Raw genomic sequence first — 27541 nt, forward strand, 5'->3', positions numbered from 1 at the left:
GTACCTCTGTGAGCAATAAAATTGCCTCTCTTGGTAGTAACTTTGCATGGACTGAGAATATTATGGACTGTAGCTCTCCCTCCTGCAAAGAGCCTATAGCTCACAAAGTAATTTTCACTAACTGTATTTATAGGAGAGAAAGTTTTCTCCCCCAAAGAAACACTAGTTTGCTTAATGATGGGTTTTGTAAGCAGACGCTGGCTGTGGGGGAATCTTTTTGTAAAGCATTAGATGCTTGATGTTGTAGCATCCCGATTCCCAAATAGTGCTCTGCAAAGTCATCGTAAGCAACCCTCTAGCTGGGTCTTTAAGGCGTGTTTAAAAAAAAGTATTTTCAGTAATCAGTTTACTGGTGTAAAGGTGCACGCTTGCCCAAAAGAAATGAGAGAGGTTAGCGCTGATGCGAATTTGGAAAACAGTTTTAAAATACAAATTTTAGGAAGAGGATCAGTACCCAAACTTTGAAGTGCCCTCATGGCTTTTTTTTGGTAGCACTTGCTGTGAGCAAACTTTGAACGGTCTTGTATTGCCTTGTATTTCTAACAGTAACTTGGTAGCTGCTTATGAAAAAGCAAAGAAAAAGCATCAAAACAAGCTGAAGAAACTGGAGTCACAAATGATGGCCATGGTGGAGAGACATGAAACACAAGTGAGGATGCTCAAACAAAGAATAGCATTGCTAGAAGAGGAGAACTCTAGACCGCACACCAATGAGACTTCACTTTGAACGCGTCTCTTTCAACGACGGTTAGTGCCATTACAAATCTGTTTCTTTTGGAGGCTGGTTTTTAGGTAGCTTCAAACTCTTAAGAGCTCTGACCCTCAACACAGTTCAGCACCATCTCTAGGATTGCAGCTCTCCAGCCGTGAGCCATGGGGAGGGAGAACCTAACCATTAACCAAGAACTCTTTAATAATGAAAATGGACAGTGCCTGAATTATCATGCCATGAGCATGCACGTTGTCTGTGTCGTTATGTCTGTACTCATGCAGGTTCTCTTCCATCTTATGTCGCAAAGGCGACAGTGTCACATAACAAAATAATTCATGTTGAGATTTTATTTGGGGCAGTATGGAGATAACTGGAGGGTTCTCCCAATCCCCAAGCTCCTCCCTCTGCACACACCTTCTCTCTGTATTATGCTCCAGCCTTGCTGCTGCTGCTACATCAACTAAATAAGCAGATTTGGGGGTGGGGGATGGAAGTCTCTCTAAGATGATCGGCTGGTTTGCTGTTTGCACCACACCTGCAGTACTATTGCAGGTGCAGGTAGAGTAGGAAAACTCTACTCTTTTGTTTGGCCAAAAAAAAAAAAAACCCAACACCCTGGGCATGTCTGGGAACTATGGTAATGATATATTTCTTAGTTTGTAAGAGGACTAAAGGCTGTGAGTTTCACCCTGCCAGATAGTCTGTGCCAAGGTTGAGTAAGAAGTTATAGGAAATCTCCGGATATTGCATGTTGTATGCAATTATTTTCTGAGACAGCTGGATTTTCCTATTAATACATTATAGCCAAGGTTTTCTTTAAGAGGCTGGGCCGTCTTTGTCATGTGTATAGTTTTATTACATCTTTCTATGATCAAGAGGTAGAATGTCTTTTTTTATACTTTTGACCAAAAAAGGTACTTATTTATTAGAAATGTACCTGTTCAATATTAAATACATATGCACAAGCCTATAAATGTGTGTATGTATGGATGTACAACCACAAACAGAATGTGAATGGCTTTGTCTTCATATAGCTGCTTAGGCTAACTTTTGTTACTGTTAACATTCTTTTCTTTTGTTTAAGTAAGTCACATCATCTCAAAGTAAATGAATTGAAAATTTTGGCCTATAATAGTTATGACGGCTAAGTAAGTGAAGCGTGGAGATGAGGTGCTTCTAGGGAGCAAAAAATGGAAGTCTGACATGGCAGCAGTTTCGCATAGAATTTTCTTCTTTTCAACATAGCCAAGACCAGGCATGTAAAACAAACACAGCTGCCAGTTTGGCATTGTTAAAACAAGCATGGAGCCCAGTAACTTTGTTCAGCTGTTACTTCTCTGCTTCTATTTTTCAAGCTTTGTTTTATCCAGCAAATCCAATTTCAGGAGTCAGCTATCCTTTCTGTTCATCATATGACTTGTTGTACATGTTGGGCTGCACCTCAGGTTTGCTTAGTGTGTTTAGCGCGATGAGAAATTTTCATCTAGTACTGCAATTCCTAGTACTAAGGAAGTATTTTTAAGAAGACCTAAATGGTTCTGTCTAGTCTAGTCTTGGTAGGCCAGGCAGCCAAAGCAGTTCTGGGAAGTCATGTTCAGAATATGGTATTAGTGTTAACTCTCGGTTACAACTGAAACGCTCACGGTTGCCGTTCATGCTCTCTCTCTTATTACTGTAGCTGTTGTTTTCTTCTTTCCTTAACAGTATAATTTCTTGATAGTTCCCTAGAGTTTGATACATCCAGCTACAACGCCAACACCATAAGTAAGTGGTTGATTGCAGTAGTGCAAGTTAAGACAATGCTGATTTCCAAATTAAGTTGTAGATGGGGTGTGATGCCTTTAGGTTGGTTTTGGTCAGTCCTCTTTATTAAGATAATTGCACAATTCCCACTTACTACTTAAATGGAAATTTTTGCAAATCAGATTGTTGAGGCAACAGCTGCATTGATTTCTTACTGTCTGTATGGTTTTGCTAAGTATCCATTGTGTTTCATTTTTTTGGCCAAGTTTGTCAACAGAAATGTGAGTTTTGCCACACGTGTGCTTTAGTAATAGCTGATCACACTTGTTTCTGAAGAAAGTAATCCACTGCGCACTCTGGTGAAAGTGCAACTACAGTTTGTCTGCTTGTATCTGAAACAAGTAACTAGAGGTCATCTCAAATTGTCAATGTGAAATACCTTTCACCTAAGGTAGCTAGTAGCCATTGTTGTACTGGATTTCCTCTTTGGATCCATTTTTTTTTTTTTTTCCAGTTTGTTAGATTAGCTAAAGAAATTGTTAAGCCAGTTAGGCTTGAAGCCTTTGAATTGAAACCCATCTTTATGGGCAAGATTGTATATTAAGAAATGAAATGTAACTGGATTTAAAAATATAAAGCTGCAGTGTCCTACAGTGGGCCTTAAACAGGCAAGGATTTGCTGACTCTGTATAAACTAAGTGCTGTTTAATGCATTTACTGCACATCTCCCCAGCTAACTGTGCGCCAAGAGTGTTTTAGAATAAATCATGTATCATCATGAACGGTAAGTCACTCTCTCTTTCTTCCTATGGGGCTTAAAGACAGAGCAGCAAGACTGCTGTCACACAGCCTCTGTAGTAGCTTAGCTGTTTGCCAAACCAACACAGTAGCTTGCCTAAGCAAGTAGCTACTGCTTCCTGTGTTGGCACACTGGAAGAGGCTGGTAGGAGAGTGGTGAAAGGTTTACTGGTATTGTGCTTCGTATTTTAACAATTAGCTGCCAGTCCCCCTGTATTTGTTAAAAATGGCACTAATCCTGAGAGTGAATGCCAAAAGCCTACTTCCTTTTATGCAAGTTTGAAACACCAGCCTATAGACAAGTGTGCATTTTAACTTTACAGTCGATGCAAGTCACCGCAAATCACTGCAACTTAGCTCACTTAACACTTGTTGCAGAAATAGTACATTTGCAAAGCCAGAAAAATAATTGTTCACGCATTAATCTTAGTTTGTATTTTATTTTTTCACTTTCTGAATTGCTAGAGTGCATGAGACTTTACATTTCACTTTGCGTTCAGAAAAAAAACAGTACTTTTTCTAGTTACGTGTATAAATCTTCACCAGCTTGAATGTACTGCTAGCTATTACAAAGCACATGTCACTAAATTTGCATTAATGTCAGTATTGTTCTACTGTTTTTATTAGGAATTTCTCATTTAAAAACTCATTTAATATTGTACATTGTAAGATTAGAAACCTTTCAGCTTACTGAATTAGCTTTAAACGTATTGCTGCTTTTTAGTTTCCTAGCCGCTGTAAAATAGCTATTTTGTGTTTATTTGATATAGAATTGTAAAAACTGCATTTATTTATACAGAGACATTTATAATACTTTTATTTTACAAATGTTCTTATATTCTGAATAAATTTCTAATGCTATGTCTTTTCTTCTGGTGTTTCTTCAACATACCTGTCGTCATATTGCTGAGCGGTTCTGCTAAAAGGTAACACTATACCGTAATCTTTCTCTACGTGAAGTCAGTAAGGGAGGTGGATGGTACGGCACTGTGAGGAGTTACCATAAGGGGGACGTGCGATGTTGAACTCAGCGTGATCTGATCGATCCGTGGTTTTAACTGAGCTCAAAAACATTAAGACTTGCCACAGACCCGCCTTCACAGCTTCAATGAAAACTTTACAGAAATAGAAAAGCACATATGAAACTGTTTCCACATATCCAGTTCTTTTAATGACAAGCTTTATGGACCAAAAACTCTGTCATTTCATAAATACTTTCAAAGCACTTATTAAGGTTGACATACTTCCTTTCTTCAACACACCAGACCCCTTTTAAAATAAATTTTGCTTCCTATTGTTCGATGGGCCCCCTGTCCACCTTCACAATTGACTTTAAAAAATACTTCTTTTACTGGCACGTACATATAAATCAGTGCTGCTAATTGGCTTAAGGCAACATTAGTTTAAACATTCTATCATGAAAGAATAAACTGTACCAGCAGCACAGCCTTTACATTTCACACTGCAAACAGTAATGTTCATATTTCATTACTACAGTAAGTTATGAAGTCATTGACTTTAACTTCACAGAGAAATTACAGTAGAAAAGAAAATGTCAGTTTAGTCATAGCCTCTTAAATGATGTGCTTCAGTTTCTGAATCAGCGAACAACGATTAAAACCACAGCCATTAGTACAACATATGTTACAGGTAGTCACAGATTTTACCTACTCAAATTGAAGAGCTGACTAATGCAAACTACTCTTCAAAATAACATAATGGTTTAAGCAAGTTGAATAAAATCTGCAACTTGACATGGCATTTAACTCGCACTTAGCTGTAAATACTTTCTACTAAGCTAGTACTGATACAACACCACTTACTTACTTACATACCAGTGAGGAAAATGGATCAAGTTCTTGAGTCTTACAAAATCAAGAGGAAGACAGGTCATCTTTCACATATGAATGAGCTCTATAATAAAACACCGGCTCCCTATTTTTCTGCATGGAGTGCTGCACAGGATCTATCTCTTTGGACAGACAGGTCCTAAAATGTGTACAGCAATACAGTATTACCCCAAAGTCTATAAACAAAAACCCACCTCTCTCTGCAGGTTTTGGTTTTTGGTTTTTTTTTTTTTTTTTAATGTTACCATGCTGCGCTAGCCCAGCCTCACTGCTCCTCAGGTGTGAAGTGTTCCCAAACGCTGCACTGCTGTGCAGCCATACCAGCTCACTTAAGAATCGTGCTGTAAGTACAGGCTTGAGAAATATTTGCTAGAACTTTTAATCGTGCAATTTTACATAACTAACTTTCCTGCATAATATAAGTATGTACCCAATGAGTAGGAATAAATGGATCATCTTCCTCATTTACTGATTTTATTTAAATATGCTTAAAACATTTGTAGTCAAAGTAAATGCTTCTCATAGTGGCTCATGTGTTACAGGGAACTGAGGTTGTGCTAGTTATGTCTTTAAAAAGGTATACATGCTTGTTTTAAAACAATTAATGCTTCATGAGCTATAACTATTTTCTTAAGCATATTGAACTCCTAATGGAAACAAAATGAAAATTAGTTTTTCTGATCAACAATTAAAGAAGTGTTTAAGCTTGACAAAATACTTATCTTTTGAACAACTTATACAGTAAAGTTCATGGTGGACCTATTCAAATTTAAATATTCTGTACCCTGTCAAGCTGTCTGACAATTACTTTTAAGTAATTGTAGGTCAGCATGCTTTCTTTTGTTCTGTTAGTATTGAGGAATGAATTGCGGTCGCTTCCCAGAAGTGCCCACAATGAGACCTCTAAGCATGAATATAGGTGTTATAGTCAAAGTGAATATAGGCAAAGCTATACACGAGTATTTTAACCTAAAATTTTCAATGAAAAGACAAGTTAAAACCCAAGCATTTAATTATAACGTACTCCTGCTAATCCAGATTTTTTTTTCCCCCCTCTTGGTATGATCCTGAATATGGCCAATGGAATTGCTACATATGTTGCCTTGCTTTAAGTTCACAACCTACTTGAAACAGTGAAAATGCACACACAGCAAAAATCCTACTGCATCTCCTCTCAGTGCCTATGTACAGTATTAAGAACAGTGCAAATACTAGCAGTTAGCCTACTACTTTCATTCTTGAACTAGACTATTGCTACAAATGCATAAGAACAAATACCTATTACGCAAGAGTAGTGCCATTTCCAGGCCTAATTTACTGCAAAAGCACCTTCAGTTAGTTTGTAGAAAACTTACCCCATCTTAAATAATTTTGGTTGTTTCAAAAGCTGAAATACTACAATAACAAAAGCAATCTGAAATTAGTATGAAGTCATGTAAAAGCACCAGACTCTTTAACAGTTACAGTGCAAGTTTTAATTTCTTTAAGTAGAGAAACTGCTTTTAAAAAATCAATGAGAGGCTATTCTACCAGGTCTCAATAGTTTTGAGCTTCCTAAAAATGTGTATAGAGTAACCTCCTAATTTACAAGATGAAGGCACCTGATTTTCAGCCTCTGGAAAGAAAAGAGAAAAAAAAAAACACAAGCACACAAACCCCTGTTGTTCAGAATTTATAAAAAAAACAAAACAAAACAAAAACCAAACAGGTAGCTGAAAAATTAAGCAGCCCACTGACCCAACAACTGGAAAGCCAGTCACCCACAGACCCGCAGTACCATGCTGTATACCACAGCATATTAGAGCTTGGCTTCTTAATGTAGACTTGCTCTTCACACCAGCACGTTATGAGTGATGCTACAGCCTACAAATCATCAAGAAAGCGCTACTGCTATACACTACAAGTCACCAGGAAAGCCTACAATGTTAAGTATAAGAGTTGGAAAACAATCTGAGAGCAAGTCTACTAGGAAGAGCCAAGTTGCAAAGCCTGCCTTGTTTTTGAAAGGAACTATTGGCATACGTAACAGCCACAAGTAGGTGAAGCAAGAACACAGCAAACGTTGTTCTCAACACTCCACGGTAAAGCACAGGAACTCTGGAGCACAGCAAAGCAGCCTGGAACAGTGATGAAGACCAAAATTTTAATAAACACTATTTATGTAAGTTTGGTCTAAAAAAATTTACATTATGTTTTTTAAAAAAAAACCTGTGACTGTGCAATAAATAAAGCTGTTGCCCTGCTTCTTCCCAGTACCACTTTTCCCAGACTTCAAACTGTACAAGATAGATAGCTTCTTTCAAAAGCATGCATGTACATCAAGGAGTTGAAGTTAATATTTCTACATACATAATGCAGTTAGGCAGATCACTTTTCAGTCAAAGTGCAAAGCATTCTGGAAAAGCGAGATTCTAGAAATCTCACACTACTAAGACAGGAGAGTTATACAGTACTAGAAACTGCAAACTAATAGTCTAGACTCTCAAGACCCACGTGTTTATTGTTTCTTTTTGTTAAATGTTTGGTCATTTTATTCATTTTTTTTTTAATTTCAAGGACAGTGATAGATGACCATTCACAATTTGAATAAACCCCTTGCAGGCAAGCATTCTGACTTGTTTTTGCTCCAAACATAAGTAGTAGAATGATGTTTATTTTTCAAGTATCTTGACATCAGCTCTGACATGCAAGCAGTGACTCTTGGTTCTCTGTATTTATCCCCCACTCCCATGAAATTAAAAAAAAAAAAAAAAATCCATTACCACTTTTGTTATTTCTTCACTGTTTTACAGAAACACATGTAAACTGCACTCCTAAACCGGGAAATAGACTTAATTATAAAATGATGGTGAAATAAGAACATAAACTAGGAAGAGTAAACAATCTGAAACGTTCACGGTGCAGGGCACCCTGGAGCCTAAGGTAGATGACGCGACACCACCACACCTGCGTTGTTCTGGAAACCTTACTGAGAAAGCAGAAAGCAATGCTAACAAATACAAGAAACAGTACCCTTATACAAAGTAGTAAAAGTTATTGCATATTTAATCACATTTATTTGCAATGCACGTTAAGGCTAGATTTACTAAAAACCAGGACATATCTATAAGCCCCCTCTTTGGGCTTCTTAATGAAGCAACTAGTTTCTTTTATACTGAACCAAACCTTCATTAAGAAGATTTAAAAAAAAAAAAAAAAAAAAAAGAAAAAGACCCAGTGAATACAGAGGAGGGCCAGCATCTCCTATTCATAGGAGGCACTTGCTTCATTTTAGAGACTTCCTCTGTCTGTAACATGATTTACTATCTCAATAGTTTATTTGAACTTACAAGTTCAAAGTACATACAGTTTCAGCAAACACCCCCTTATTTCACAGAGCATGAAAGTAATTTATCTGAAAAGTCAACTTACTTATTAAAGATTTCCACAGTCTGATATTTAATCATGCCTTAGGAGAGGCTCGTTAACTCCACAGGCAGCAGCAGCAACCTGGAGATATGAATACAAACTTCTGCCTTGCCATGAGTAAAGGCACTTTTGCTGGGAAATCAACTACTTGCAGTGAAGAAGGAACTAAAGATTAGTTTTCACCTGAAGCTGAGTTAATTTAGCATCCTCCAGCACTATCCCACCCTCTCAGTTGCTGCACTTACCCATTTACTGTTTTGAACAGCCTTTGGATACTAATTCTTTTTACAAGGTGAACCAAAGCTAGAATGAGTTATTTCACAACTTGGTCCTGAACAACAAGGCCCTCAAGACTCTTGTTCTCCAGAGGGAGGAAATGCTGCAGTCCTGCAGTCTGTTTCTCCTGTTAACTCATACAGGAGTTCAGGCTTCCCACAGCCAAAAGTGCTACAGCGTTAAAAGTCCCAAATCACCTGGTGCCAGGCAGATAAATAAACCAGAAGATAGCTCTAAAGCCATTTTTGAGGGGGAAAAAAAAAAAAAATACTAGGCAATAGATGATGTAGGGTAGTTGAAGGAAGACCAGGATTGTGAGTTTTTTTGGATACCACATGAGTTGTGTAAAGAAAGACTCAGTGCATGAACGTTCACTCTGATGGGAGAAGAGGGCCCACCTGTCAAATAATCATTTGCACACCCTTATTTTACAGAAGGGTCCGTTGTAAGATCTGGGACAACATGCTTTTGTTACGAGCCACTGTGACAAACAAGGACAGTACATTTTTCCCAACTGCAAAGCATGTATTCAAAACCCCTTAATTTGAATCACGAAGAACAGATTTCATACAGTTTGTCACCTCAACTCCTACTGCTATTTTTTTCTTCACATCTTTGATACTGTTATTAAGTGTTGTAGCTGCAAGTGACTGAGGCTACATCATTCAAATGCTAGCTGCAAGTGCAAATCAATACTATTGGATATATACAGAACATACACTACGCTAGAGATCTAAGGACATCAGCACAGAATATAATAATCGGCACTCTCAGAATAGTTATTGCAAGCCTGATTAAAAGCCATTTAGTGTCACACAATGCTTCTATTATCCATGCACCTGCCTTCTTCCTCTCAGCAAGATCCAGAGGCTTATTTACATTCAATACAAATGCTACACAAGTAACCTCTAACCAAAAAAAAGTTTAAGCCTTTCTTTTTGGAGAGCAGCTGCAAATGGCTAACACAAAACTTTTAACTTCTCCCCAGTTTGGGGCAGTTCTTAGAACCGAGGCTAGATGTTTTGAACGGCTAAGTTCTACCCAGTTTGAGCATCCTCACTGAAGACAGAAGCAGAGTAGGTACAAGGCGGCAAAATGCTATAGATTCAACTCCAAGGTTTACTGATTGCTGGCCAATGAACAATAACTTTCAGTGTGAAGGAGGGAGGATATTTTGGGGCAAAAAAATGGAAAAGAAAAAGAATGAAAGGTTGAGGCTAGGTTTGAAATGTGCAACTTAGGGTTTCAAAATTACTAGGACAGACAAAGGATTCCTCTGAGAATCACTTTCATTGCCACTGCCGTACTATTGCAATGTACTAGAAAATGAAGAGCAACAATTCCAACAACTTCACGTTAGACTAGTTAAAAGTTTAGCAAGCTGGTATACGGCCAACAGTTAAAAAAAAATACATAGCAAGTTAAAAAAACAAGAAAAAAATGCCCTCTAATGCACAGCTAGGAATAGTGAACTGAACACACTGGAAAGGTACTTTTGTGGACAAAGGCGATAGTGCATTTAAAGTGCAACACTTCACCATGCCTCTCCCATACTGCAAAGAAAACAGACCCTTCCAAACCATCAGTCAATTCCTGCATTGCATTAAAAAAGAAAAAGACACACACACACAAAAAACCAAAACCAAAAATCATTCCTCCCCTCCCCCCAAAAAAACTCCTGAGAAAGAGTAAGGCTGGATTAGAAACCCACTCAATTGCAACAGGCAAGTCTGATTTTTGTTCTTAACAGGTTTGCTGTCAGAGGTCAAAACTTTTCATTATGGCATCATGGTCAAACTTGAAGCTCAAGAAAGCTCTCGATGAGAATGCAGATTTGTAATGGCCATTGCATGCCACAGACTGTCCCTCTACATGTTCAGGCAGTGGGTCTTCGCTGGAGCAACATATCTCATACGCTGCATCTGCTTAAAGGAAAAAAAAAAAGGCAAGGAACAAATTTTAAACAGCTAGTTAGAAATAAGTGGATCAATGACAGTATGTAAGTCTACAAAGCCATACATGAAAGGCACATTCAATTAACATTTACAAAGCCTGTGTGTCTGGTCATAAACTGGAAGGTAAGTCAAACAGCCACATTTACCAGCCATCTAGGGGCTGGAACAAATCTTAAAACTCGCGGCAACCCGGGGATGCTTTCAGTAGCCACAGGTTTCTGGTTTGCAACTCACATCTTACTTAGGAGGAAATAAACGTGGCTTTATTTCCTGAACAGGAAGTAGAAAACTGTGTGAACGCACTCAAAAAGCACTGGTTAATCCAAACTAGTCTAACAGCAACTGCAGAGCGCAGGAAGTATTATGACTAGCAGGACAGAAGGCTACACTTGGACTAACACTTCATTACCAGCATTGTGTTGATTCAGATACTATTTTCTGAATCAACACTCCGTTATTTTCACCCAGCAACATGGTGAAGTCTAACAGTTTCCACAATTAAAGAGAAGAAATGCAAAACCACATAAAGTTGACCAAAAAAAAAAAAAAAAGAACTTCCTTAGAAAAATATGCCTTCATTACATTTGGCAGGTTGTCATACGGGGGGAAAACAAAAAAACATCATTCTAGTGCCTTCAGCCCTAAATGCCTGACACTGGATAGAAATTGAGAGCATACTTGCCTGTTTCAAAGTTATCTTGAAGTCTTCTTGGATTAAGCCTTTTTTCACATTTCTAGTTAAGAGAACGACCACACATTACACACTTCATAAGAAAATTACATTTATGTTCCTGGAGGTATTGCTGAAGTGTCAGCTAAGAGGCATGCTGGTTACATTTGCTTTGACATACCTCCTGATGTGGGAATTATGTCTTTTATAACTCAGAACGTGAATTCTGTGATGCTGCTTTATCGAATAAGCATGCTCCAATTCCACCACAAGTGTTTTGGAAGCATGCGAGTCAGCCAACCATTTTTAAGATGCAGGCTCTTAAGGAGAAATTTTCAGCATTTTCTAAATGTTTTAAGCCAGAAAGGACTTGCATATGATGGTGTGGAATCAAAGGGGCCCGTACATATGCCTGTTCTTAAATCTGACTGCTCTGAAAAGCTGGGGGGGGGTGGGGGTAGAGTATTTGCAAACAGGCAGCAACTGCCAATTAGAGACAGAAACTTAAGACATCTCTAAGCAAAAATTAAGTGCTAGCCCCAGGTATGCCACTACAGGTATACAAATAAAGACAGAAGTATGACCCTGTGCACTGCATTAAAATTAAGAGCTCTCTGACCTCCACATTCTGTTAGAAAACGTCTCTGGGAAATGAAGTGTTTAAACTAAAAGATCAATAATCACAGAAACATAAACAAAACAACACAGAAACATTTAGCCAAGTTTATAAAGAGCGTGCACAGTAACTGTGGAGCATTAACAGTTCCACTCGTTTCTATAAAGATCCTACAGACTCTCACCATCACAAAAACCACAAAATTTGTGGTTTTCTGTAAAACCACAACATTTCTGGGAAGTCAGTCCTCTAGATTTTCATTCTTCTACTCTCCGGGCTAAATGCAGCTAACCATTGCTATCTACAGAAATGATTTCACAAGGATGAGAGTTTATGGTTTCTTCCTTTTTATATGAAAACGAGAAAGAAGGTAAGAATTACAAACCAGAATAAGAAGAGTCTAGCTTACCGCCAGTAAATAAGTAACACTAAAGCCTGGACAAGGAAGTTGAGCTGCATGGAGAACTGGGGCTCAGTTGCTTGCACAAAAGCCAACTGAGTAGAATTACAGAACCATAAAGAATGGCTTACCTATAGATGTATAGGCATATGAGGTAAGAAATGTCATATTTCTACAACATACCTACTGAATATTCTGTTCAAATATACTTTTGACAGATGTGCACTCTAGCTATTACTGGAACCCGATAAATGAGAGAGCCACTACACGTTTCTTACCAAGGCATGGTTTTGCTTAGCTGGTTGACTGTGGACTCCATTTGTTCGCTTCTTTTGGCTGGGAGTGTCTTGATATTGCTTTCTGCCATTGCCCCTCAAGTTCTGACTCAGCCATTACATCAAAAAAAAAAAAAAAAACCAGTAAAGAATTTAAATAGCAGCATCGAGCATAATTGCAGTGTGACACTTTCTACTTATTAACTAAATTTCCCTCCCAATACCTCAAAACATTTAAACAATATTTTTTTGTAGACAAACTGAAGTACACAAAAATTAACAAAGCAACATAGACTCAAGTTACAAAAAGTAACTTTTACTCAGTCTCTTGCACTGTTACATTGTTATACAATAATACCATGCAGTTCCCACACTCTGATACACACGTACTAGTGGTATGCAAAAAACTCAATGCGGTACATGAAGGACGCCCAAAGGGTGAGCACCAACTGCCGTGCATACCTGAAACAACACAACTACTTACTGCCTGATGCCCACCCCCTCCAATGTCAATACCAAGCAAATAAAGACTGAGAACTCACCACAGTGGTGGTGGTGGTGGTGTGTGCGTGTCCCGCATGTTTTGGTTTTGCATGTTACGGGTGATAAAATTCTTTAGTTCCAGGATGGAACAATGAGCCAAGATACCTATTTTTAAATGGTCCAGATAACATGTTTGCCTGGAAAACATAACATACCTTTATTTTTAAAGCTTCAGACATCTCAGGATGATTATATGGCTTCTGTGGCTGTTTTGGCTTTACCCACTGCTCTCCTGAAAAGCCGTCTGTAAACACCTGCTGACTACAGCGAAGTTTGGATCTAGCACATGAAAAGAAACAGAATTTACAACACAACCTCAAGGCTATTAATAGCAAAACAGAAACATATTAAAGTTTTCTGCCTCTCCAGAACAACCTAGAGGACAAGCTGAACCGTCAAAACTACAACGATGCTCGCTTCATTCACCCAACTTTAGTTGGGTTGCTAGCAGGACGCCCGTGCTGTTTAGACAGCGGGTTGCGTCCACCTTAGCATCTAATACATCAATGGTCAGTGCTCAACTGGCCTGAATTACTGGAGCGTAGCCTTCCCCTTCAGGGATCGAGGTTTGAAGACTCGCTCTACCACTTTTAGCTCAGCTGAAACAAGAAAACAGTAGTACTTGTTCCCCTAGTGACCCCTTCCAGTATTCTCTTAATTGATTTTAGGCTTTTCAATACCCCTCTCACTTTAAAGTAGGTTTTATCTAGCTACTTCTGAAATTACTTTCCAGTACTACTACTTCTTTAAAGAGCCTTATTTTCCTTAGGGGAAATAAAAGCATTGCACAAAGTTATCTACTCATTCTAGCTTGCTTTTTGGATTGCCATAGATAGGACTCAATAAATTATCTCAGTTCCAGCATGCTTGCGAATTCACCAAAAGTTTAAAAAAAAAAAAAAAAGGAAAGAAAAAAGAAAAAAGCACATCAAGATAGTAATTAACCTTCCATCCTATTTAGAATCCTCTGAGATATTTCGGTAATCTTATTAACCCATTCTATTCCTGAAACAGGAACACTCAGAAAGAAAGGATGATTAGCTTTGTACAACCAATGTTTTATAGAAAGGTTACAGAGGGGTTAAACTGACCTGGATCTTACCTCGCTTTTTCCATGTTGAGCTTAGAGGGTGTGCTCCCAGTAGATGAAAATCCATTGTCGCTATCCGAGGAATCTCCATTCCTTCGAGAAATCCATTCCCTCAGTGGCCTGTGACCAAGCAGAAGTTCAATAAGATTCACTTACTAAAACAAGTCTAAAGAAATTAAAGTCTTTGAAAGGCAATGGCCTATTATTTGGCTCATCTTGAACATACCTGATGAAAGGAATGGCCATAAAAAATTTGTTAGGTGCTAAACCTAGCTTGGACTTTGGGGTCATGTCATTCCTGTGGCATGGTAATTTGTCGATGGAAAACCATTCAATATTCTAAAAAAACAGGAAAAAAAAAAGACACTGTTGTAGCATTAGAAAATTTTACAAGTGCACACCATCCACAATTATCTTTTTTAATGAAAAACTGCAACAAAAGACTTGAATTAGCAGATTACAAAAGTTTTCCACATAAGGCTAGTTAATGACAAGTCATTCTTCTGACCGCAACTACACAATAATCGTTGAAAGAGCCCATATTCATTGTAAGATTATATCATCTAAAATATAAAATGTATTATCCAGCAACAAAATTTTGAGCGAGATTTTTCAAAAGAACACAAAACAAAACAAACCACTGTGGACTGAATGCCAGAATATACAGGGAGAAGTTTTAAGTAAATTTCAAGGCCACTACTATTCTTGCTGTTTTTAAAGTGTCCCCAAAAACAGACCACCAATAGTAGTTCAAAAAACATCAAAAACAAGAGAACTTAGTTTGCAGAATGCGTTTGAGCTTCTATTACCAAACAAAAACAAAACAAAACAAAAAAAAACAACCAACACCATGGGAAGAGGACAGAATTTGTGCGAGAATAATTTTTACGTTGCAGTTTTAACTACTATAATTGTATACTTTGTGGAATATGGGGAGAAATCAAGAATTCTGAAAATACATTAAAAACCCATATGACCTTTTCTATTACTAAATCTTGCCCCAAAAGCCAGCTCCAGATAAGATACATACATTCAAAACAAGGTACAGACTGAATGAATTTCTAGAACAATTCTACAGGAATTACAAAAATGACACGCCAGGCTGAATCAGATCAGATGAAGAAAGTATTTCAACATGGACACAACAACCTAATGTGGTAAGAACTCTTCATAACAGTAACCACGTGCACAGGGGTGGAAAAAAAATGAAGTTACTGTACTTTAAAAATTATCAGCTTCTACTCTTTCATTCGGTATTAAAAACGTATCACTGAAGTTCAGAGTTGCATGCTACACTACTTCTGCAAAACAACTCTTTAATGCCAAAAAAATGAGAGCTCCTTGTCCAGTCAACCACTAGCACCTTTTCCCATTTTGAAGCCAGATACCCTGTTCAGTGGCACCGCCTGCATAAAAATATGGGGATAGATGTTGTAAAGTGAATCGCACTACTAGAAAAATATCCAGTTTTCAAAGATGATGGGGGTCACCCACAGTAACAAACTTTCTAGAAATTCTGATACTTGAGTATTTGCTTCTTCCTTTCACAATGCCTTTTAAAAGCCTAATGGTACACAGACCATGCCCCCATTGCGTGCCCCCTCCCCAGCCTCCCCTTTCACACACACCATTCACTAAGTCTAGACTGTGTGAGCTATGACAGATTCTCATTAAAGAGTTAAGAGTGTTTCCTCTTCTAATGCATAGGGGTTTGTATATCATCGATTAATAATTTTATCTTCAGAAGAACACATACAGTTATAGATGCAGCTTTAGCTAGGAATAACATGGAATGATTAACACATACACTATTTAGGTGAAAAGAGGGGGAGAATTGTTGTTTGCCTGCATGTTCTAATGTTGTTTTCACGATGAATAGAGGTGTCAGATAGGCGGTCACGAATCAGTCTTTGCGTCAGAGTTGCAAGAAGTTGGTAAGACCCTACAGTGGTGAGATGCCATTTGTAACTAGCATTTGAGACAATCATTGCATTTAGTAGTTTCATGATTTTACAGACCATTAGCTTAAAAAAACAAAAAACAATACAAAAAAAAACAAAAAGAACACCTACCACCCAACTGTCACAACAAAGCAGCTTCACAACTAAACAAACCAATACATACCCGAATTTCCCTTCTAGTTTTAGGGTTGAATTTTGTGTTCTTTGGAACTCCTGGAATGATGTACAGCCGTGCTAACTGATCATTAATTCGCAGCTCGATGTATTCTTCTTTGCAGATATAATCTTTTATGTCAAACCCGGTTTCTTCAAATACCTGAGAAGTATATAGATGATGTTAGCGCGTACATTAAGATTCATCGTTTCAAAAACCTACCATGATGAGGGAAAGCATGACTAGTTTTCAGATCTACCTAGAAAAGCAGGCCTTGGCTAAGAAAAAACAAAACATTTACACAGATACATGCCTATTAATTGAAAGGGTGTCTAAGATCCAATGCACTTTACGTTTCTTTAAGACTGACAGATCTGTAATAACAAAAAAAAGTTGAAACAATCTTATGACACTTTTATGTATCAATTCATTAATATGAATGGTGAGTCTCCAGCTGGTCCTTCCTAAACATTTTTAGCATATTTTATGGTCTATGTTTGCAGTGAAAGATGGCTACATGTTTCACTTCCAAAAACAGAGAGGAAATGAAGCACAAATTAAAAAAAAAAAAAAAAAAGATATTATTAATGAAAGCAAGTAACTGACTAGTTAGTCTTCAAATTAGTTCATATGACCCCTCTCATAAAAAGAGAAAACAAATCATCTTCCCTTATAAATATATTAAGAGTAGCAGAGCTTAAAAAAAGCAAAAACACACAAAAAAATAGAAAATATACTTTTTCAATTAAGGGAAGATACACTTTTCCTCCCATACTTAATCTTATTACTGTAACCAGTGTTTTCCCTTCCTAAAGGGTCTTTCCAGATGGTTTAATTGAATTCAGTGTAGAAATTCATCTCACCAAGAGAATAATCCATTCCATGTTGTTTTGCCCTCATCAATGCCTGGAACAGTAGTGAATTGTGGTCATATTGCCCAGTGAAGAGATCCTAAATTAGACCACGTACAGTGCCACACAGATGCAGCTTATGGTTTTAGATCTGTGCTGACCCAAGTGGAAGTAGTTCGAAGATTTATGCACAGAAATTATGGTCATGACAACTTCTGGCAGTATCTAAGCTTAGAAGAACTTGCCAGGTTAGCCACAGTAGCAGTCTGTCTCGGAGGAGACAGTTCATAGCAACAGCGGTGCTCACTGGTATAATTTAAAGCAATTTATCAAATGAAAAACACCATCAAAAGGGTTTTTGCCAGTATAACTGTGCCTGCATTAAGGCTGTTGCTAGCATGATAAAAAGGGGAAGGGATATTTCATGATATCCCTTCCCAAACTAGTTATGCCCACTTTCAATAACCTCCCGCCCACTGTGTTGCGGTTCATATTTTTATGGTCTCCCTGCCCTTCAAGCTGCAGTCCTTCAGACCAACCCTAATATTATCTGTCCAGTAAAAGCTTAATCAAGCACACTCTTTAACGGGTGGGGGGAGGAGACACGCACCAAATAATAAAATCAACTTTATTGAGTCTCTGCTCATCTTTCCCAACCCTTGAGTTGGGCAATGACAGTCCACTGCATCTATAGCTCAGATGTTTTACTCTTCGTTAAGTCATACAGTACTACATAAACAATGTTCTACCTTCAGAAATCAGTAAGGAATCATGTGAAAGTTCACATCTGTCCACTGCATAATAATGCACCGTTAAGATGAAATACCTGATTTTGCTTTTCCAAGTCCCGATTACATAGCTGAGTAGTGTGGAAAGCATCCTCAGGAAGTCAGAAATAAGGAATTTTTCATTCATGTGTTTTCAGCACATACGTATAGGAAGAAAACTCATGACTTCTCACATATTCACTCAGTCCAGTCAAGAAGAAAATCAATGCGTCTTACTACTTTCCTTCATCCAGTAAATTCTTTCTCAATTCTAGCTGTATTACGAGACTTTCAGTTACAGGAACACTGAGTTTATAACCAGTAATACTCTTTTACAGTCTATTTTTTAGCATACATACTCTAGCATACGTATCGGGTTTCCTGCAACAATAAATCCCACAGATTATTTTATTTTTATAGTTTACTTGCCATATATAGTGATCCTTGTTCCTGTATCACTGAACAATTTAAAATAAAGTTCTTCGCAAATTTTACATAACCTTCTACAACCTCCATCTGCCTACAGCATTACATAGCGCATCTTACCTAGGCTTAATTCCCACTCTTTTACCATCTTACAGTTCTGGTGGCTCTTGCAATTAATATTCCAAAAGCCACAGAGTAGCTAGATTTTCACAAACAGCAGAAATAATACTTAAAAGTTGACTGATACCGTAGAGCAGAACTTTTACAATAGCATTCACTTAAGTTAGCAAATCTGTGCAAGGCGATCAAAAACATCAGAACCCTGTGATTTTAAACCAGATAAACAAACCCTTAATAATCACTGCTGGCAACTCAGAAAACAACTAAAAGTTATAGTAGAAGAATCTTGCAAGAATGGACAAGTTATTTACCTGATTTTCATAAACAGATAATACGAGATTTTAGTTAGGTATCTAACACGCCTCCTGCTCTCAGCAAGATTTAATTTCTTTATCTTAAAAGGAAAAAAAAAATTCAATTTAAGAGAATCAAATGCAACTTACCTCTCTAGCAGCACAGTCATGAGGAGCCTCCTCTTTATTTACTTTCCCTTTTGGAAATCCCCAACCAGACTTTGCTAAATAGCCCTGGACCAAAAGAACCTGCAAAACACAAGGAACGCAACTGCCAAACATCCATTATTTTAAGCAATTTCTAGGAAACCTCTTCTCTTTAACCCTCAAAAGATACTTTTCATTGGAGGAAGGAACCAACTCTTAAGTATTCATTACCACCACCGCTTTCTGATAGAGTTTTCTGTATTCTAGCAAGAAAAGTCAAAACTTTCTACGTGTCTCATAATTCAGATAGAGAAAAAAAAAAATGAGTATGAAAGAAAGCAAAAGTGTATCCACTGTCTCCCATACTTTACTTGCATATTCTATTCCTGTACACACTTCAACAGTGTCACATTTCTGCCAGGTCTCTGTGAATCTAAACTGCCTCTTTCTTTTTAAGATGACAAATGTAAACTACAAAAAAAGATTCCTTTTGCCAGCACACAATCCACGCATCCCACTAGTCCCTCACAATTATTTCCATACTTACATTTTCAAGTGTTTCATCGAGAATAATTGCACCATAGGTTGGCACTCCCATTTTATATTCCTTCCATTCATCTAAAACCTTTTGTACATCTTCACCTTGAGGCAGTAAAAAAGGGCAGTGATTGAAGAGTACAGAAGCATGTTAAGGATGCTAAATTTATTTATCCAGTTTCCAATCACATGCAGTCATACAAAGCTACCCACTCGACGTTTACAACAACCACTCCCTCCCTAGAGGGCTTTCTAGATACATTCTCTTGGAAGTAAAGACCATTACAGATTCTCACCATGCAGAGAAAACATGAACAACATTTATAACTCTAAAACTTTGAAAGCAAATCTACAAGTCCTTAAAAAACATCTTACCAAAACACCAAAGATGCTACCAATTATTCTCCAGCACTGTATTTAAAAACAAAACGCTACGGCAGAAGTGACATTTCTGGCGAAGGTAAGCCACAAAGGAAAAGATGTAATGAACAAGTATCATCTACTACACTTCATTTTTCCTGTGCTGCCTACAAGTACCAGAGGAACTGCTTTGGTCTGAAAAATACATTTATACCTTAAAAGGCTACTTGAACTTAACCAACAAGTCTGCATAGTATCCACTGACAGAAAATAAAAATTTTTCAGTTTATTGCTAAAATAAATACTGCCAGCCTTCCAAACAAAGTCTCCGATTTTCAAACTGACAAGGAATTATTTTGGATAGTGAAATCATAAACAATATTATTATGAAGGTTAGAACCAAGACTCCAGTTCCATTTCAAGAACGTATGGGAAAAGGTTAAAACAAAACCACTCGCTGGATTTTGGTATGAAACGTACTTGACAAATTTTTCTCTAACAAGGCATAGATCAGGTAGAGTTCTGCAAGGCCTGACACTTAATGAAAAAAAGCAGAGGACGGCCATACGAGTTCAGTAAAAACGCATCCTCTCCCCTACCAACGGAGGGGCTTCTAGAAGGATCCTGCAGCAACGGCCAGAAACTCTGAACAAATGCATACCATTTCCCATGAGGGAACGCATACCGTCTTTAGCTACACTCACACTTGCATCAGCATTTTCAGTGAAAGGCTTTAAATAAGCAGAAAGCATACCCTGGAGAGTTCCAAAAGCTCCTCTCTGAAACCTACCCCAGTCTGCCAACTTGTGGCCACGAGGAAAAGTCCAAGTGAAAAATCCTCAGAGATATTGCTTGTTTTCCATAGTTCCAAAGCAGCAAGAGAAACATCTCTTTTGTAGAAGTCACAAAATTACGGGAGCACTGAAAAGTTAAAAATCACATGTCTAGCGGATAATCACCAGGACGCAAACAGCCATTTTCCCACTGCATGTACAAGACACAAAGTTTCACTAACAATATGCAGGTTCCACTTTATCCACAGTGTCTGAAAACATTTACAGTAATAAAAAGGATATCAGCTTTAGCAAAATCTCTTATCCCACACTGAGGTAATCCTGGTGTGTTTTGCATGTAGAAATCCAAGTAAAACCAATGGGCGAGTTCAATCTGAAAACATACTCTGATTGCATTGTCTCTCTCTTCACTCGGAATGTGCAAAATAAATCGGCTGCCAGGAAAGAAAGAAAAATAAGATTAGACAAATCTATCGATTTAAATGAACCTAATAATGAAAACGCGCTACAGCAGCAGTTTTCCTAATCTGAGTGCAGAGCAACAGATCTCCCTGGTGGTCCGCACAGCAAAAAGTTTTCACAGGAAAGTAAGACACAGCTTTTAAAGTTAGAAAGGAGAATGGGTCATGAGGTTTGTTCTCTCCCAAAACTCAATTACAAGAAACTAAATAATTTAACTGTTGTGGGGGGAAAAAAAGAAAAAAAAAAAGGTGAAGAAAGCCTATGTAAATGGCTATATTACAAAAATGAAACAATTTTTAAATGTCCAGTAAAAAATTTCTGTGAATTCCAATATATTTCTTCTGGGCACAAGTTAAAACACATCCACGTATCTTTTTAACTGAAAAGCACAGTAAACTATTAATCTACATGAAATGTAAAGTCTTTCTGATTCTGGCAATATGATCTTATCCCTTCCCTCAGTCTGAAGTAGAAAGCGGAGAACTGGTTTACTTTTCAAGTCTATTTTTCGCTTCTCTCCTACTAGCTCAGATATGAGCACAAAAAGATGAGACTTCCACAGATGAACCTTTGAGCAGTAGCACTGTATGACAGTTCTTTTTATTCAAGAAGCTTTCTGTTTTGTTTTTAAGATCAAGAACAACAGAGTTTCTCTTCAGAAATTTAAGGTCATCCGCCCCATTGAGCTTAAACCATTTGCCAAGGCTCTTCTAAATTCAGCTCTTGAGAAGTACCATCTCAGTCCCACAAGTGCATAGTATTCTTGCTGGAAATAGAACTATTTAAGATGTCTTTAATTAAAATTTTACAAGTATGAGCGAGTAACCTTTTCACTTTCACGAGTAACTCCTCCTACTTGCCAGTTTTGAGGTGGCAATACCCCCCCACATTGCTTCCCATTTGTAAGGCTCTATTTCTACTCAAAGTTACCCTTACATATAAGGCTGCTGTACCTCAAAGGTATGAAAATCAAGTATATTTGTATACACTTTATAACTAGTCGATGATGCTTTCTTGCCCCAGCACTGCCACTGATCAAGAATCCGAAGATGCAGTATGCAGAAGCAGTACCAAAGAAGAACAAGAACATGCCAGCAATAGGCTTAAGAGTAATACGAACAAAGCCAATTAACTTTTTAATACCTAAGTAGCATTCTTCACTTTTAAGCCACTTGCGGTACCTGAATCCCAAAAGAGGGACTGAATTGCTAACAACAGGTATCTCCAGCTTGTACCTCCTAAATTCAAAAGATGAGGCAACAGTACTTGCTTGCAGGAGAAAGTAAGGTCCAAGCAGCCCAAATCCTAAATGAAGACTCTGCAATAAGACGCTATATCAAGACTAGGCAGCCCCACTTATTTATTTAGCAGTCACAGAGTACAACTCAGTAGTAAGACAGCACGATGAAAAATTAGTATGCATGTAAGATTTGCTAGTTAACAAAATGGGTCAGAGCAGTCCTGCTCCTGAAGCATATATACAGATTAATTTGCCAAAACTGGAATTGTTATCTGAGCTTTCTGTAATTCTAAAACAGCCTAAGAGGAACTCTATAGACACTTGAAGACGTTCTATACCTGGCTTTTGCTTTCGACTTGTTTTTACATGCTGCCAAGTAACGTTTCGCCATCTGAACAAGAACTAAGGTGTAGAAATATCTTAATTTAGTTTACTAGCAGGTAAAAGCTGTGATACAGCTTTAAAAAGTTCCATTGCAAGTGACACGAGACTAGTGTTTAATCTTATTTTTGTTATCCTTAGGAGTATGGCCTTACAATTAAAACATTTAACAATAATCACCACCACCTATACTTGATCCTCATGCAGACCTCTGGAGTGGAATATAAAAGCCTACTTACTACTTCCTATAGTGGAAAATTGTTTATTTTTTAAGAGCTAGTTTATATTGGTTCTTTGCTATGGGCCTCAGTGCTATATAATTTCAGTATTAGATTCTGTGAACTCACAGCTATGAATGTTTGACTCAGAATTTAGCATAACGTTACCTACAGTAACGGGTAAGTGGCATATGGGAAACAAAGCCTATAGTCTGAAAGCCCCTTCATCTGATAGCCCTTTCATCTGATCTACTTGATTTAATAAACCCATTATGCAAGAGAACTTTTAATAATATGCATTAAAAAAATCCCACTACGTTTAAGCTTAACTATAACCTACATGAAATCATTATACATTCCACTGCTGAAAGCCTGGGCAAACACTGAATGTAATTAATATGGGAGAGAACATCCATAGGTACACACTGAAACTGCAATATTGTTTTCTATTGTTTTCTTTTTTTTCATTGTTTTTACACAAGAAATCAATGCAATAATTTCCCTTTTTCAAGTAAGCACTTAGTTTGATGTTAAATGCTATAGTTGCAACTAAATGGCCAACCTTTACCCCCAGCAAAATACTTCAGCATAGAAATGCTGCAAACCACACCTTGTAAATACACTAGCCTAATTAATAACTTTAGGCCATAAACCCTGCCTAAGAATGTAATTTAGGCCTTCCTACAGAATAAGTTTATATATCTCAAAATCAACTTGCTTCAAACCACTACAGAGAATAAAAAGTTGGAGACTTAGCCCAATTAACCATACAATTTAATGCTATTTGGCAATTTAAGACCAAACCGTTTGATACAAGAGGAAATCCACAGCCATCCTGCACAGTGCAGGAGAACTTGGAACCTATAATCCACAATGATAAAAGAACTGAGGTGGTAAAGGTCACCCAACAGTACCTTGTGGTTTTCCAAAATATCACACTCATCAAAACAAAAAAAAAAAACAAAAATATATCACACCCACCTCTCAGGTCATACAAAATTAAAGTATCAGCTGAGGTGCCTTTGGTGCTGACAACAGCTATGAGAATTACCTGCAGGCACTAAACTAGCTGTAGCTGCCCTGCCCTGAACACTGGAATTATTACTCAGACTAATTGGCTGAATAGATGGCACAGCTGCAAATGATCTGAGGACCTACACATGAACCTCTTTGACTGGCCTCTATGTGGGATCAAAGGAAAGTGATTTAGCTTAAAGAAAAATTTAAATGTATCTTAATTTAGCTGTTCCTTATATTGACTACCTCTACAACAGGTTACACTGGTCTTTTTGTCACAGGGAAAAGTACCAAACGTCAAGCAGGTCAACAGCAAATACAGGCAGAAGTACTTAAGTTGACGTTATCTTGTGAATATATATACACAACAGGGTTCTCCATTTGACAAATACACACTTTTCTACCGAGAATCCAGACCTTTCGCTTCAAATAAGAGGAAAATATTCCTGTCCAAAAAGAATACAAGTCTGAAAGATACTCTGACACTATCAAGACGCACAAAGAGAGTGGCTGTATTTTGTGCACATCTAAGCTTTAACTTAGCTTCTTGGCTTACAAATGAAATATATTTACATATATACATACACACACACATATATACCTATATATATATATTCACAAACATACAAAATCTTAAATTACTGGGCAAGTTTGGCTTGAGAGCAGAAATTTTTCTCTTTTTAGCTTGATAAAAGTAATATAAATTTTTGCCATCTTCTAAAAAATCAACAGTAATTTAGATTTTTAGTTGACACATTGGTACAGTTCATATAGAAACAGCAGAGATTTTCTAAGGGCCTAAGCTTTTATTATACTGAAATTATCATAATACTTTAAGTATTGAAGGTTTGTTTGCCAATAGTATTAACAACAAAAATCAGCGTGAGTTGTGCTAAAAGTGACTTTAAATTAAGTTCAATAACTAAGGATGAAAACTTGCAAAGCTCCTTCTGCTAAGATTTCCATATCATACATATATCATACACAGATTGAAGAATGCAGAAGTAACAGATCTTCTAACATTCTGTTTATAGTCAACCAATCCAAGTGCCCCACCACTGATCTTCCACTTCCTTGATTACTCCCTTGATTACTCCCTTGAGTCAAGGCCTATCAGGTCCTCTCACTTCCCCACTTTCTCTCCTTGCCAAAACATCAAAGGTTGATTCCTCTACTCCTTTCAGTTGCCCTGTCCATGCCCAAACAGGGTAATATATTTGAAACAGGGCTGATCTGTCAGCACTAATGAAAGTCAGGCCCCTAACCTACCACTCTGTGGCTTTTAACTAAAGCCACACCAGTAGATTCATGGATTCATGCAATTAGAAGACAAAACAGCATTTCAAAGGTAGAAGATGACAGCAGCTCAAAGGAACACCATTACACAGATAGCAGGACCAAGCCTAAAACAACTTAAGATCCAGATTACATGTGTGCCCTTCCATCACGTTCCCCATGAGAGTCAAACAACTAAGCTGCCTATTTCAGTTCTTGAAGTATTGGAATTCCCGCTCCTGGTTCTCTGGAAAAATCTTAAATTCCTTCCTCATATGTGAGCAGACATCTAAAAGAAAAGCCCCATCTTTGGGGTGGTCTCTACAGGGAGCTCAGAAGAGACACGATGGATACACGGACATCTTTCAGTGGCTAGACTTTCAGAACTAAAATTAAGACTCGGGTACTGCAAAGTCTGACTCTTGCATTAGATACAAAATGAAACGGTAATGTGCTGAACAGTTCCAGTTGCCTGTGGCATTCTGAATTCTAAGCACTCTCATTCACCTGAGAACAGTAATTCCAGGTAAGTGGACTATCCTTCATCTCTGGCAACCATTTTCTGTAGCACATAAATACTTCAGGGAGGTCCTTTCAATCTAGTAAGGCGCAAGGATTATTTCATGCGATATATCACAATCAGTTCTAGATATCAAATTCTGGAGATGACACAGATGAGTTCTAAAGTCCAAAAGACTGCTTCAGTAACGATCAGAGGTTGAGATCAAGGGAGGGGGAGCCTTCTCCCAAAAGAAAACAAAGCTTTTGTGTCTTATGGCACTATGAAAATTTAAACGTGTAGCCTTTAGGAGAAGAAAAAGCGATCATTCGTTTTAAAGGATCAGCAAACAGGAGAGAACAATTTTGGAGCGATGGGCGTTCCTTGACCCCCTTTTTTCCATCTCACCAGAGCTCTCTTTTCTAGAGGAGAAAAATCTGCAGAAAGGACTCTCCACCACCCCCCTACCAATCAAACTTAGACTTTTCAACTATATACATCACAATAATTCATCACAACACGTACTATATCAGCCTCGCACTTACAACTCCCCTCTCGCTCGCACAAACACTGCCGATGCAGTTTTACTTCCTTGGCCACACGGCGTAAACTTCTGAACCGCGAAACACTGGAAGACAACCATGAAGCACCTTCCGCCGCTCCAACCCTCTGCCCTCCATTTCTTCCGCGCTGCTAACTTAGCTCTACATCGGTTTTCGACTACGGTGCAGACTACAAAGTAGGTACCTTCTCCACCCTACCAGGGTAGCTTTCAACAGGCTCCTTACGCGGTGGCACCTTCGGCTACGACCCCCCCCCCCCCGCCTCACACACACAGCGAGAGGCTCCTGCAGCAGCAGCAACGACCCCCTTTCCGCTTCGCAGCCGCCGCAGCGGTCCCCACACCCCCTCCTGCCCTCCGCACAACCCGAGCCCGCCGCGCTGCCGCCCCGGGGGCCCAACGGACGGGCCGCGCGCGCGCGCAGCTGGGGGGGGGGTGGGGGGGAACGTGCGCGCGCCCCCTCCCCCCGCAACGGCCGCGCGCCCGGGGCACCATGGGAGGGGGCACCGCCGCGGGGGGGGGGAGGGGGAAGAGGAGGCGCTGCCCCGCCGGGGCTGCGCAGTGGGAGGCGGGCCCGGCCCCGCCCGCGCGGGGCGGCGCGGAGGTACCTGCACAGGTCGTCCAAGACGCTGCTGGGGATCTCGGCCCGTTTGGTCTCCATGGGGAAACGCGGCTCATCCCGACGCGACGGAGCCCGCACCACAGCACGGCGGCGGAGGCGGGACTACGCGGCGCCCGCCCAGCGCGGTGCGGAGCGAGGCGCGGCGGGAGTGACAACCCCTTGCACCAATCCTCGCGTGCGCGCGGCGCCCGGGGCCGTCCACGGGGGGAGGGGGCAGCGTGGCTCCAAAAGGGAGCCAGTCACCTCTGGAGATATTAGGGGAAAGGGCCAATCAGATAACGGCGGGAGCGAGCCAATGGGCGCCGCTGTGATGGCAATGTGCAGTGCGCGCCTGCGCGTAGGGGCAGCCGGCCCGGGGAGCGAGCGAGCGGCGCGCTGGGCGGCCCGCCGCCATCTCGGCCCGGCCGTGGAGGCCGGCGGCTGTAGGAGGCTCCCAGGCAGGCCCGCCGCGGGCTCATCCTCCGTTGTCGCAGCAGCCCTCGGGGGACTTCGTGCAGGGCTGCAGCCTTTGCGTCGGGT

At 39.2% G+C, this 27541-nt stretch overlaps 2 protein-coding genes across 13 annotated transcripts in view; one reads left to right on the forward strand and one right to left on the reverse strand.

Moving 5' to 3' along the window:
- The window catches only part of LOC104150980 (MCC regulator of WNT signaling pathway), a 223396-nt gene extending 219282 nt beyond the window's left edge, over positions 1 to 4114 (forward strand). For all 11 annotated transcript variants that reach the window (XM_068927547.1, XM_068927549.1, XM_068927548.1 and 8 more), the window contains one exon: positions 547 to 4114. In XM_068927547.1, the coding sequence (XP_068783648.1) occupies positions 547 to 727 (181 nt within the window). In that variant the 3' untranslated portion in view covers positions 728 to 4114. The remainder of the gene's footprint in view (positions 1 to 546) is intronic.
- On the reverse strand, positions 3674 to 27115 carry LOC138064540 (m7GpppN-mRNA hydrolase-like). Of its 2 annotated transcripts, none has more exons than XM_068927554.1 (11): positions 27009 to 27115; positions 21029 to 21180; positions 19603 to 19730; positions 19059 to 19157; positions 16461 to 16613; positions 14563 to 14675; positions 14349 to 14456; positions 13402 to 13525; positions 12707 to 12808; positions 11425 to 11476; positions 3674 to 10709 (listed from the first exon to the last, which is right to left on the reverse strand). In XM_068927554.1, exons 1-11 carry the CDS (start codon positions 27059 to 27061, stop codon positions 10546 to 10548), a joined length of 1248 nt encoding a protein of 415 aa, XP_068783655.1. In that variant the 5' UTR covers positions 27062 to 27115; the 3' UTR covers positions 3674 to 10545. The 2 variants fall into 2 exon arrangements, with proteins under 2 accessions (XP_068783655.1, XP_068783654.1); XM_068927553.1 differs by having other exon boundaries at positions 3674 to 10712.
- Positions 27116 to 27541: the final 426 nt, after the last annotated feature.

The sequence above is a fragment of the Struthio camelus genome, chromosome Z, assembly GCF_040807025.1.
Source record: "Struthio camelus isolate bStrCam1 chromosome Z, bStrCam1.hap1, whole genome shotgun sequence".
Taxonomy (NCBI): Eukaryota; Metazoa; Chordata; class Aves; order Struthioniformes; family Struthionidae; genus Struthio; species Struthio camelus.